At 41.3% G+C, this 14017-nt stretch overlaps 1 protein-coding gene across 1 annotated transcript; it reads right to left on the bottom strand.

Annotated features, from left to right (window-relative positions):
- Window positions 1-216: 216 nt before the first annotated feature.
- Window positions 217-3931, bottom strand: LOC134359500 (mitoregulin-like). The gene is made up of 2 exons (XM_063072843.1): window positions 3700-3931; window positions 217-1429 (listed from the first exon to the last, which is right to left on the bottom strand). Exon 1 carries the CDS (start codon window positions 3915-3917, stop codon window positions 3747-3749), a length of 171 nt encoding a protein of 56 aa, XP_062928913.1. The 5' UTR covers window positions 3918-3931; the 3' UTR covers window positions 217-1429; window positions 3700-3746.
- Between the last annotated feature and the right edge of the window lie 10086 nt (window positions 3932-14017).

The following is a 14017-nucleotide window of genomic DNA, read 5'->3' as shown; positions in this document are numbered from 1 at the left end:
CATGATATAGAATAGCAAAAGTTCAGATGCTGATCAAAAGGTCACAAGTATTGGAAAAATTAATATAGAAAGAACAGTTAAACTAACGTTAAGTGCAAGTCCTTTCTTAAAAGAAGCTTTGAAGCTGTGTATCCAAAATGCTGTTTCTTTCACGTGCAGATTAATCTGATGAGCATAATACAAATACCTGTAGGCAAACAAAAAGTGCACAGTCCATGACAACAAAATCCAACGCTTTATTAGCACAGTTCTTGTACTGATGGAACGGTATGCCTGAAGTGTTGCTGAAAGGCATTTCTTAGTCATCCACACAGCGTGTTTGTGCAATGAAAGTCCTGAGGTTTTGATACAGAATGCACAGCTGAGAGAAAAAATAAATCACTTGGTGTGTTTGGAGTGATAAATGAAAAACATACACATCACTGTAACTGAATATGATTCAAATAGTAACAATCAGTAGGAAAAAGACAAAAATATTTTATAGTTTATAACTCCAAGTCTTAATATGGCTAGAGTTTTATTCGCAGTACCTCCACAAATAGATTTGTGACATCATCTCCCCAGTGCTGCTATTAGCCCCTTGATGGAGCTATCCAGTTCAATCTTATTTTCCATTCTCCTTCCCCACCCCCCCCCCATGTTGCTTTGTATTTTTCATTGGTTAATCTAATTCTCTTAAATACCGTGACGGATTCATCTTTCAGTAAAACTACCCAACAGGCACTTGTTTGCATGACTAACTCCTAATCACACACTATACTATGTATGTTATTCCTGTTACAAACACATTAACCTGAAGTTTATTTACTGTCCTAATTGTTTAAGTTTGCAAAGTTCATCACCAAAAAAAATTAAAGTATCTAGCAGACCAGCTCAAAACTAGAACAGCTTTCCTCCCACGAAGACAAAAAACTGATATAAATCAAACTCCAGAAGTGACTTTCCTTTAAATCATTCCATTGTTTGTCCCTAAATCACAAGCATAGGTAAACTTTAAATTCAGTCTGTGCACATGATTTTTAACAATAAGTTTGAGAAAATCTATTTTGAACATTAGACTTTTTCAGCCAGACAAGTTAGATTTTTTTTGAAACAGATTTGTTCATTTGACAGAAATTCTGTTTAAGAGTGAAAAATATTCTAGGAACGCAGGGTATCTGTCACCCAAAAATACAGACATTAACTTTTTTTTAAAAAATCTTACTTGAAATCTATAAATGATTTAAATCAGTTCATATTTTGCACATAAAAATCAAGGTTTTAGAGCAGCATTTCAGTTCTTGTGTACCACGTAAAGGAACCGAAGCAATAGCTTTCTGTAAAAATGAAAATGTGCTTTGCATGGTTGTTTTGCAAAGTTGATTATTTCAGTTTCCTCACAGCCATTGTCAACGTTCCAGGAACTTCTCTGTGAATATGGGTTATTTCCCTAAAGAAAGAATGACAACAGTACAAATTATAATCAAGTAATATATTAGATATAAAAAAACATACCCACTCAATCTTAATATTTTTGAACTCTGCCTCAGCCAGGAAGCAATAAAGCTTATGTCCATGGCCTCCTCTTGTGCCACCCTCAGGGTTGGAGAACAACACCTTATATACTGTTTGATGGCATAAATATTGATTTTTCCCTCCGATAAAAAAACTCACCCCCCCCCCTTCTATTCACCGTTCCGGCCTCTTCCCTCTTACCTGTCTAAAACCTCCCCGGTGCCCCTTCTCCTTCCCTTTGTCCTATGGTCCACTTCCCTCTCCTACCATATTCCATCCTCTCCTGCCTTTTACCTTTCCCAACCACCTGACTTCACCCATCCTCCTTCTCCTCCCCTACCTTTTTATTCTGGTGACTTCCCCCTTCCTTTCTAGTCCTGAAAAAGGGTCTCTGCACAAAATGTGGACTATCTTGTTCATTTCCATTGATGCTGCCTGACTTGCTGAGTTCCTCCAGCATTTTGAGTGTGAAGTCTTTGAATTTCCAGCATTGCAGACTTTCTCACATCTATAAAACTTCACTGCTGTTTGTAATGTGTTACATGAATACTAAATCTGTCAAATTAATCCATTGCCAAACCAGCAACATTTCAATATGAAATGCAATAAATGTCAGCGATTACAGCAAAATGAATCCTTACCACAGAAAATGTTTCAAATATACCAAATACTGGAAACTTATCTTCATTAGTTGGTAAATAAATTATAAGAGCAGGGGAGTAAAGGCACATCTTTATGAAACACTGGAGAGTGATGTGTAGTATAGTCACTGCACTATAGGAAAGAGGTGATTGCACCAAAGAGGAGATTCACCTGGATGTTGTCTGGTTTGGAGCATTTCACTTATGAACAGAGAATGGATAGGTTTGGTTTCTTTTCCTTGGAGTAGAGGTAACTGGGGAGAACTTGATCGAGGTATGCTAAATTATAGATAGAGGGGGAAATATTTAAAGGGGACCTGGGGAGCAAGTTTTTCCCACAAAGTGCCAGAGGAAGTGGTAAAGGTAAAGGTGGGTGCGATTCCAACATTTAAAAGACATTTGGATAAGTATCTGGAAAGGAAAAGTTTAGAGGGATTTGGGTCAAATGCAGGCAAATTGGACTGGCTCAGGGAGGCACATTCGTCAGCATAAATGATTTGGGCCCAAAGGCCTGTTTCTATGATGTATAAGTCTACAGTATGTAGTAGGAACAGATCGCCACAGTGAATGTATCTAAAATTAGAGGGCATAGGTTTAAACTAAGGATAGGAGGTTTAGAGGATACTCCGAATTTTTTCCCACCGAAGGATGAGAATCTGAAATGCACTGCCTCAGAGTGGTGGTGACAGAGACACTCATAACGTTCCAAGAGTTTCGAGAAAACCATGGACTTTTTAATCTCCTCCCATCTGACAGGCGCTACAGGAGCCTCCACTCCCACACCAGCAGGCACAGGAAGAGCTTCTTCCCTGAGGCATAACAGCGCTAATCAGTGTTGCATCCATATTGGACTGTCTCAGTGCTTTTATATTTGTATGCTGTAGCACTTACTTTTTATTCGCAGTTATTTTGCAAATAACACTATTCTTTTGCACTTCTGGTTAGATGCTAATTGCATTTCATTGGCTTTATATCTGTTCTCGGCACAATGACAATAAAGTTGAATCTAATCTAAGCTAAAAAGCATCGACTACCAACACGTGGGTAACTCTGACCAAGAGATGGTAAATCGGATTATTAAAGGTGCGTACTCAATGATCAGCATAGAATTGGTTGGTCAGAGGACAGGTTACTGTGCTTTATGACTTGAGGAAAAAACTTTTTGACTCGGGAAGTGGCAGAGCGTTTAAATTTTCCACCCCAAAGATTTATACAGTACTCAGTCACAGACCTGGGGTGGATAGAGGGAATTAATGGATTATGAAGATAATGTTGGAAACCTCTGCTGAGGTAACATGTCTCATCATGATCTTGATGAGCCGCACAGCAGGGTCAAGTGACAAAGTGGCCTACTAATAACTCTTACCGACATTGACAAAATCGCTGCCCAGTACACACTTCTTTTCAGTAGTTGCAAGCCTGCTTGCCAAACGGTAAATATAATTATGGCAGGGTTATAATATTAACTGTAGAAATCGGTAGAGTCCCTACGACAAATTACAGAATGTCACAGTATAGGAAGAGCCTGTGAACACAAATATAAAACCCAAATGGAACTGCTCACATGAAACAGAGACCCATGCTGAGCATCGAGTTTCGTTAACCTTCCTCTTAAGCCAAGTCCAGCTTCTTTTGCGTCTCGATCAGCTTCGACTGCAGCCGCTTCTTCCTCCAGTCTAGGAATCTCCTTCTCAGGATGTTAGCCTGCCAGCCAACGATGAACCCCGAGGTAAAGGACAAGACGACCGCCAGCTGTAACGTCCTCTCCGACACTTCAGCCATCTTCCGCCTGGGACCACGCCAAATGCGCAGGCGCTACCGAGGCCACGCCTCCACGGCCGCCGCTCCAAAGTTCTCCCTTTCGCGGTTCTCCTGAAAGTGCAGCAAACGCTCTTGTGACTGCGAAAATACAAGCCTGGTTGATCGTTTCCGGGCATGGCGCATAATATATTATTGGCCTGCTTATTTCATGAATTGAATTTGGCAAAGAAAAAAAGCATTATATTTACACATACTGTAGCTTTATTCAAGTCCATACACTCAATGGCCACTTTATTAGGTACACCTGTGCACCTGTTCGTTAATGCAAATATCTGATCGGCCAATCATCTGGCATCAACTCAATGCATAAGAGCATGCAAACATGGTCAAGAGGTTCAGTTGTTGTTCAGACCAAACATCAGAATGGGGTGATATCCCTGGCTTTGACCATGTTGATGCCAGGGATGGTTTGAGTGGTACTACGGTATTTGCGTCCTGGACGATTGTGTCCTGGTCATCAGAGTCCCTGGACATTTGCGTCCTTTTTTTTGGGCTCCCGGTTATTTGCATTCCACTATATGTAACTATTACTGGGTAACAAACCCCGTGTTATATTTGCTAAGCCTCTTAGCTCAAAAAGCAACCGTCTAATCCATTAGGGTAATTGTAGGCAGATGAGGGGTGCCTCATTTACGACTGAGCTACTTATAAACAACCCCCCCATGTGTTTCCTATTACAATTTGGCTTTAAATTTACCTTTTTTCAGAAACTAAGCTATGTCACAGTTCTTGAAATCAAGCAAAAGTGAAAACGTACTTGATGATGGAAATGATCTCTATCACTATCATAAGAAAAATGCTGTGGGCACGAAAGCTTACTGAAGTTGTGTGGTACGATCCAGCAAAGCAAGAGTTCATACCGAGAGCAATGTAATTACAAAACGAATTAATGAGCATAACCATGGTTCTACGCTGCTGCAATTAGAACAAAAGAATCGATTTTAGAGTTGAAAGAAACTGCGATATCCTCACAAGAACCAAAAAAACATCTCATTGGAACAACTTTGTCAAAACATGATGAATTCTCAATGGCAGAAATGCCCTCTGTCTCAGCAATGAGGAGAAATGTTCGTTGTTGGAGACAGAAAACACAAAGTGCTCCATCTATACCAAACCAAAGATGTAATTCCAAAATACCAGAAGAATATTGTATTCTCCCCACTGGACTAAGGTTTCTTGCAATTGATACTGGCATAAATGATGAAAATAGAATGCTCATCTTTGCTTCTGAAGAGGATTTGGATGACTTGACACGATTTCAGAATTGGGCAGCAGATGGCACTTTTAAAATTTACCCACAAATCTATTATCAATTGCACTGCATCCATGTCCAACATTCAGTATTCCCCATGTTTTTGCTCCTACCCCATAAGACTAAAGAAACATATGACCGTCTATTCACTCTTTTGTTGCAGACTCGCCCTCAACTTAATCCCAAATTAGTGCTGGTGGATTTTGAACTAGGAGCAAGAAGAGTATAGCAGAAACATATCCTAATGCAACAATAAGCTCGTGTATTTTCCATTTGTCAAAATTCATCTTTAAGAAAATATGCGACCTCAGTTTAAGACAACGGTATAACGAAGATCAAGAATTCAATTTAAAAATTAGATGTTTCTCTGCATTAGCTTTCCTTCCAGTAAATGATGTGGTAGCAGGCTTTTTGGATCTGAGTGAAGATCATGACTTACCTCCTGAATTCATCGCATACTTTGAAGTTAAATACATTGGCCAAGCAAGAGGTAGAAGTGGGCATAGGATTGCAGCAACCCTTTCCGTTGCATCTTGGAATGTTCGTGATCGAACAATGAACAACTTGCCTAGATCTAACAACAGTTTAGAGGGGTGGCATAATGCTATCCAAAATTCAATTACTTGTCAACACCCCTCTGTTTGGAAATTAATTGATGCATTGAAGAAAGAGGAAGCTATGGCCACAAAGAAGAAAATTGACTACCAAAGAGGGGTTATTGTCCAACCAGGAAATAAGAATATCAGTAAGCGCCTTCAATCATTAATTGCATGTTACAATCCCGAGGACAAATTAAGTTTCTTACAAGGGGTTGCCCAGAACCTGCAGACTTCTTAAGTTTGGACTTACAAATTAAATTTTTAATCAATAAAATGCATGCTACAATCCCTTTTTTAATTAATAAAACTGTTCTTGATTTTAAAAATTACATGAATATGTAAAATTATATCTTTTATGAAATATACATATATTGGGACAGAAATCTAATATGAGATATACATATATTGGGCCACAAATGTCTGGGACAGAAAATAACCGGATGCAAATGTCCAGGAATGCCAATGACCGGGACGCATTTGACCAGGACACAGTAGTCGAGGACACAATTGTCCTATCACCGGTTTGAGAATGTCTGAAACTGCTGACCTCCTGGGATTTGCACGCACAACGGTCTCTAGAGTTTACAGAGGATGGTGCAAAAAAAACATCCAGTGAATGGCAGTTCTGTGGGCAAAAATGCCTCGTTAATGAGAGGTCAGAGGAGAATGACCAGACTAGTTCAAACTGACTGAAAGGTGACAGTAACTTGAATAATCATGCATTGGAACAGTGGTGTGCAGAACAGCACCTCTGAATGCACAACATGTCAAACCTTGAAGTGGGTGGGAAGACCACGAACATACAGAAATACACTCAGTGGGCTCTTTAGTCGGTACAGGAGGCCCAGATGAAGTGGCCACTGAGTGTGCTTAGTGGTTGTTACTTTTTTTTACTTCCCAAACCAAAAATTTTCCAATTAAACTGCTAATTAAAAAGAAATCAATAGTGAGATGTACAATTCAATTCCATCTTGACATTGAGTTTAATATTCTTGGACAGGCATTAGTGTATTTAGCCCTGATTTATCTACACCGTGTCCATTAGTTCCTCAACTAAAATATTCTCTCTTAATTCTGAGCAGAGGTTTTCCAGGCAGGGCTATCCTTAGGAGAACATTCCTGGCAAGGTTACCATAACCCAGGGCATGCCCTTTTCTTACTGTTACCATTGGGAAGGAGGTACTGAAGCCTGAAGGCACACACTCAGTGATTCAGGAACAGCTTCTTCCCCTTTGCCATCTGATTCCTAAATGGACACTGAACCCGTGAACACTACCCCTCTTTTTTAATATATATTATTTCCATTTTTGCACGATTTCTAATCTATTCAATATACATACACTGTGATTGATTTACTTTATTTTTTTCCTCGATATTATGTGTTGCAAATTTCACGGCACGTGCCGGTGATAATAAACCAGATTCTGATTCTGATGTAGATGGACAAACTTGGGTTGCTTTCTTTGGAGCGGCAGAAGCTGAGGGGAGATCTGATAGAGGTTTATAAGATTATGAGAGGCCTAGACAGATAGAGTAGACAGGGAGTACACGTTTCCCAGGTTGAAATGTTTAATACCAGAGGGCATGCATTGAAGTTGAGAGGTGGTAGGTTCAAAGGTGATGTGAAGGGTAAGTTTTTTACTTAGGGAGTGGTGGATATTCGGAATGCACTGCCTGGTATGGTGACAGAGGTAAGTACATTAGACACTTTTAAGAGACATCGAGATAGGCCATGAATGTGAAGAGGATGGAAGGTTATGGATATTGTGTTGGGAGGTGGGATTAGTCTTTGGGTGTTTTTGATCTATTTTTTAGCTGGTTTGGCACAACACTGTGGGTTGAAGGACCTGTTCCTGTGCTGTACTGTTCTACGTTCTATGTTCTAATCATTTAGTCCACTTACAGTACGTCAATGATTCCAGGATTGTACAGCTTGTCATTGGAAGAGCAATTGATGGCTCTGGGACTGTATTCACTGGGATTCAGAAAAAATGAGGGTTGACCTATTGAGCATTGAAAGGCCTCAATAGAGTGGATGTGGAGGGGATGTTTCCTATGATGGGAGAGTCTAATACCAGAGGACACAGCATCAGAATAGAGGGGCATCCTTTTAGAACAGAGATAAGGAAGAATTTCTTTAGCCAGAGAGTGATGAATCTGTGGAATCTGTTGCCACAGGCCAATTTTCTATGCACATTTAAGGAAGCGGTTCATAGATCCTTGATTGGTCAGGGCATGAAGGGATATTGTATATTGTCTCTCACTATTGCTCTGATCTCATCTTTAATTAAGAACGCTACCCCACCTCCCTTACCATCCTGCCTTTCCTTCCGTATTACCTGATATTCTTGGATATTTAATTCCCAATCCTGTCCAACCTGCAACCATGTTTCTGTAGTGGCCACTAAATCATACCCCTTTGTACTGATTTGCGCCACAAGTTCACTGACCTTGTTATGAAAACTATGGGCATTCAGATAAACTGCTCTTACACTCATTGTGCCTTTAAAATCTCATAATCTTGATCTCTTATGCACTTGACTTTTCTGCACTCCATCCTTACTTTTCTCTTTTTTAACTTTTGCTTTATCTACACTTTTCTCTTTTACTTTATCCATACTTCTCCAATCTGTGAACACCCCCCCCCCCCCCGCTATTTAGTTTAAAACCCTATCCACAACCCTAGCTATGTAATTCAACAGGATCCAGGTCACATCATGGTTTCGGTGGAGCCTGTCCCAGTGGAACAGCTCCCTCCTTCCCCAATACTGGTGCCAGTTTCCCATAAATTCAAACCCACTTCTCTCACACTAATCCTTGAGCCACGCATCTAACTGTCTAATCTTCTTAACCTTGTGCCAACTTGCACGTGGTTTAGGTAGTAATCCAGAGGTTACCACCTTTTTGGTTCTGCTTTTCAATTTAGTCCCTAGCTGCTCAAATTCCCTCAACAGAACCTCTTTCCTCATTCTGCCTACTTCATTGACACCCACATGGACCATGACAACTGGATCTTCCCCCCCTCCCCAACTGCAGATTCCTCTGAAGGTCAGATAAGATGTCCTGAATCTGGGCACCAGGCAGGCAACACAGCCTATCCTCGTGACAGAGAACTCTGTCTATTGCCCTGACCATACTATCCCCAATTACCACTACATTTCTCTCCCCCCTCTTGAATGGCTCCCTGAATGAAGGTACCACAGTTAGGTTGCTCATCCTTCCTACAGCTCCCACTCTCATCCACACAGGGAGCAAGAATCTCAGACCTGTTGGACAAGCTCAAGGACTGAGACTCCTCCAGCACTGTCTCTTGGATCCCACTACCCACCTCACTCACAGTCACACCCTCCTGTCCCTGACCACAGACCACATTTGAGGCAGCTAATCTAATGGGTGTGACTACCTCCCGAAAAAGAGAATCCGGGTAACTCTCCCCCTCCCTGATGTGCCGCAACATTTGAAGCTCAGATTCCAGGTCATGACCTTTTAGCCTGAGTTCCTCGAGCAGCCAACACTTGCTGCAGATGTGGTCACCAGGAACCACAATGGGGTCCACCAGCTCCCACATCGTGCAGCTACAGCACATCACTTGATCCTGCATTTTCCTTGCTTTATTTAGTTAGTTGTCATTTGGTGACTTTTTTATTCAACCCCTACAAAAGCTTTACCCGCTACTCCACTGTGCCTCCTCACCAAAGCATTTGGAGCCAAAGTCGGTAGCTCCACTCTTTTCGCCGGTAAACTATCCCGCCAAGAACTCTTAGTCCTGCCTTGTTAAACCTACATCAACTTCGCCACTATACTAATTATCAGTTGGCTTTTTCCCTTTGAAAAACATGATAAGTGCCTCTATTACCACTCGCACTAGCGAACTGCTTATGCAAAGGCGAAAAAGAAAACGGCCGCCTGAAACAAGGGATAGGCCGGGAAAAAATTCCTCTGCGGCCACTGTAAGGCGACCAAACACAAGTTATAGTAATAGTCATAGTCATACTTTATTGATCCCGGGGGAAATTGGTTTTCGTTACAGTTGCACCATAAATAATAAATAGTAATAGAACCATAAATAGTTAAATAGTAATGTGTAAATTAAATTATGCCAGGAAATAAGTCCAGGACCAGCCTACTGGCTCAGGGTGTCTGACCCTCCAAGGGAGGAGTTGTAAAGTTTGATGGCCACAGGCAGGAATGACTTCCTATGACGCTCTGTGTTGCATCTCGGTGGAATGAATCTCTGGCTGAAAGTACTCCAGTGCCCAACCAATACGTTATGTAGTGGATGGGAGACATTGTCCAAGATGGCACGCAACTTGGACAGCATCCTCTTTTCAGACACCACCGTCAGAGAGTCCAGTTCCATCCCCACAGCATCACCAGCCTTACGAATGAGTTTGTTGATTCTGTTGGTGTCTGATACCCTCAGCCTGCTGCCCCAGCACACAACAGCAAACATGATCGCACTGGCCACCACAGACTCGTAGAACATCCTCAGCATGGTCCAGCAGATGTTAAAGGACCTCAGTCTCCTCAGGAAATAGAGACGGCTCTGACCCTTCTTGTAGACGGCCTCAGTGTTCTTTGACCAGTCCAGTTTATTGTCAATTCATATCCCCAGGTATTTGTAATCCTCCACCATGAAAACACTGACCCCCTGGATGGAAACAGGGGTCACCGGTGCCTTAGCTCTCCTCAGGTCTACCACCAGCTCCTTAGTCTTTTTCACATTAACCTACAGATAATTCTGCCCACACCATGTGACAAAGTTTCCTACTGTAGCCCTGTACTCAGCCTCCAACTATGGCAGTCATCAGAAAACTATATAAGCAGCCGCATCCAGAATGTAAAATAGATTTTAAAAAATGCTAGAGGCCGAACAAACCAGACCTCTTTCTCATACTCACACTCTCCCAAACAGCACGCACTGTTGGACCTGAGCCTGCTACACTGGCTCAACCTGGAATATTGTGTACAGTTTCGGTCTCCATATTGTGTTAGGGATGTGAAGGCACTGGAGAGAGTCCAGAGAAAGGTGACTAGAATCATTCCAATCTGCAGGGTATGAGCTATGATGAAGGATTGGAAGAATTAAATCTTTTTAGCCTAAGTAGATGTAGAATGAGAGGAGATAATGATAGAGGTGTTCAAAATCATTATGGGTATAAATAAAGTGGATGCCAGCTGCTACTTCAAAGCTAATCCATCATCAAGGACATGGGGCCATAGGTGGAGACTGGTTAGGGGGAGATTTCAAACTAACATCAGGATGGATTTCTTTACACAGTGAGTTGTGGACACATGGAGCAAACTATTGAGTTGTGTAGTTGGAAGTAGTAACTTAGAGACTTCCAAATCTAAACTCAATAGTTATTTCAACACATTATCTGATTAGGAATTTGGCAAGCTTTGTTGGGATGAATGGCCTTTTCTCAGCAAAAGCTTTCTAATGTTCTAATGTCCTCAGTATTCCAGATTATGCAGTGTTTATAAAGAACAAGCCAAAAGGGAAAAATGAAAGATAGTGTACCTGGATTTTAGCAAGGCATTCGACAAGGCTCCCGTGTTAGGCTTGTTCAGAAAGTCAGAAGGAATTGGATCCAGGGAAAGTTAACTACAATTAATTTGGAATTAGCTTGCCAACAGAAGGCAAAGGATGGTAGTAGATGGAGGGTATTCTGCCTGAAGTTCCATGACTAGTGGTTTTCCACGGGGATCTCCTCTGTTACCCCTGCTCTTTGCAATTTCTTTATACTTGACTTAGATGAGGAAGAGGGATGCTGGCTTAGTAAATTTGCAGATGTTGCTGATAGTGTAGGTTGTTGTAAGCTACAAGAGGACATTGATAGGATGTAGAGCTGGCCTGAGAAGTGGCAGATGGAGTTCAATCCAGAAAAAAGTGAAATGATAAACTTTGGAAGATCAAACTGGAAGGCAAAGTACAAGGTTAACAGCAAGATTCTTAGCAGTGTGGAGGAATAGAGGGATATTGGGGTCCACATCTGTAGATCCCTCAAAGCTGCCACGTAAGTTGATGTGGTGTGTTGACCTTCATTAGTCAGGGGACTGAGTTAAAGAGCTGTGAAGTAATGTTGCAGTTCTATAAAACTCTGGCTAGACCATACTGGGGGTATTATGTTCAGTTCTGATTGCCTCTTGATAGGAAGCATGTGGAAGCTTTAGAGAGGATGCGGATGAGACTTAGCAGGATGCTGTGTGGATTAAAGAGCATGTCTTTTGAAGATAGGTTGAACAAGCTAGGACTTTTCCCTTTAGAGTGAAGGAAGCTAACTGTGTATAAGATGATAAAAGGCAAAATAGAGTGGACAGCCCAATTCTTCTTTCCACGGTGGCAATGGCTAATTTGAGAGAACATTCTTTTAAGATGATTGAAGGAAAGTATAGGAAATGTCAGAGGTAGCTTGTTTTTCTTTTTACACGGGGAGTGACAAGTGCATGGAACACGCAGCTGGGATGGTGATGGAGGCAGATACATGAGTGACATTTAAGCTACTCTTAGGCAGGCACATGGGTGAAAGGAAAATGGAGGGCCATGTGGAAGAGAAGGGTTAAATTAAAATTGGAGTGGGCTAAAGTGGGCTCAGCCTGTGTTGAGCCTGTACTGTTCGATGTCCTATTAGATGGGGTAGTGTTGCTACTCAAAGACGATACCAGACTGGCATTGACTAGGAGCAGTAGATAGTGTGAAATCATGAGCAGCATGGAATGAAGACAAGGGAGGGAGTAGCCTATATTTCCTTGTGATAAGGTGGAGCAGAAATAGTTAAATATCTAAGCTTTGTTTGAAAGGAACTGCAATTGTCATAGAGGATTTTAAGCTACATATTGATTGGTTTAACAAAACTGGCGAGGGTATCATAAAAGAAATAAAGCTCAGAGTAGCACATTACAGAAACCTCTCAGGAACTGGCTACTTTATAATTGGCCATGTGTAATGAGGAAGGTTGACAGGAGATTTTCTGGTTTTCTCCAGGAGACAGTGATCACAAAGAAGATGTAGTTCAGGACCAAGACCACTGTCTTCATCTTCATTAAGGACAATGAAGATGGAATTGGTGAGGATGATCAAGGGAAATAAACTAATTGACAGGTAACACACACGAAGTGCTGGACTGTACTCTTCTTCATAGACGCTGCCTGGTCTGATGAGTTCCTCCAACATTTTGTGTATGACGCTTGGATTTCCAGTACGTGCAGGTTTCCTCGTGTTTGTAATTGACAGGTAAATAGATGTACAGTCTCAGGTAATCAAATAGCTGGTCTATTAGGCTTGGTGGGAATTATCCCAATTAGAAGGAAGAATTCCGTGAGAAGGAAGCACAATAAAGGGATTTGGGAGTCCTTTTACAGGATTCCCTTAAGGTTAATTTGTAGGCTGAGTAGGTAGTAAGGAAGGTAAATGCAATGTTAGCTTTCATTTCCAAAGGACTAGAAAATAAAAGCAAGGATGAAATGCTAAGGCTTTATAAGGCACTGGTCATACCACATTTGGGAGTACTGTAAGCCATTTTGGGCTTCTTATCTAAGAAAGGATGTGCTGACATTGGAGATGTTCCACAGGAGGTTTACAAGAATGATCTCAGGACTGAAAAGATTAATTTGTGAGGAGTGCTGGATGGCTCTGGGCCCATTCTCATTGTGGAGTTTAGAAGAACAGAAGGACATCCTTTTATAACAGAGATGAGGAGGAATTTCTACAGCAAGAGGATGGTGAATCTCTGGAATTCATTGCCACTGACAATGAGGTTGATCAATTCTTGATTAATAAGGTTGTCAAAGATCACCGGGAGAAGCCAAAGGAATGGGGTTGAGAGGAAAAATAAATCAGGCATGATTGAATGGCAGAGCAAACTCGATAGGCCAAATGGATGGATTCTGTTCCTACATCTTATGGTCTTAACAAAGGATGTCAAGGATAATATTAAATTGAAATGTGAGGTATAAAAGGTGGCAAGGGTTGGTGGTAACCAAGAGGACTAGAATATTTTAGGATCCATCAGTGAAAGAATTAAAAACATATAAAAATGGGCAAAGTTGATTTTGAGAGAAAACTTGTGTGCAATATCAAAAAAGGCTGTAAGAGGTTCTATGAATATAGAAATGGGAAGAAGGCAGTGATGCTAAGCATATAACAAGTCTGATTAACTAATAACAGTAAACAAAGAAATGGAAGATTTGCTTAATCAATTCCTTAC

The sequence above is a fragment of the Mobula hypostoma genome, chromosome 2 (genome assembly GCF_963921235.1).
Source record: "Mobula hypostoma chromosome 2, sMobHyp1.1, whole genome shotgun sequence".
NCBI lineage: Eukaryota > Metazoa > Chordata > Chondrichthyes > Myliobatiformes > Myliobatidae > Mobula > Mobula hypostoma.
Note: the sequence above shows the minus strand (reverse complement) of the source record. Positions and strands in the feature narration are given on the sequence as shown.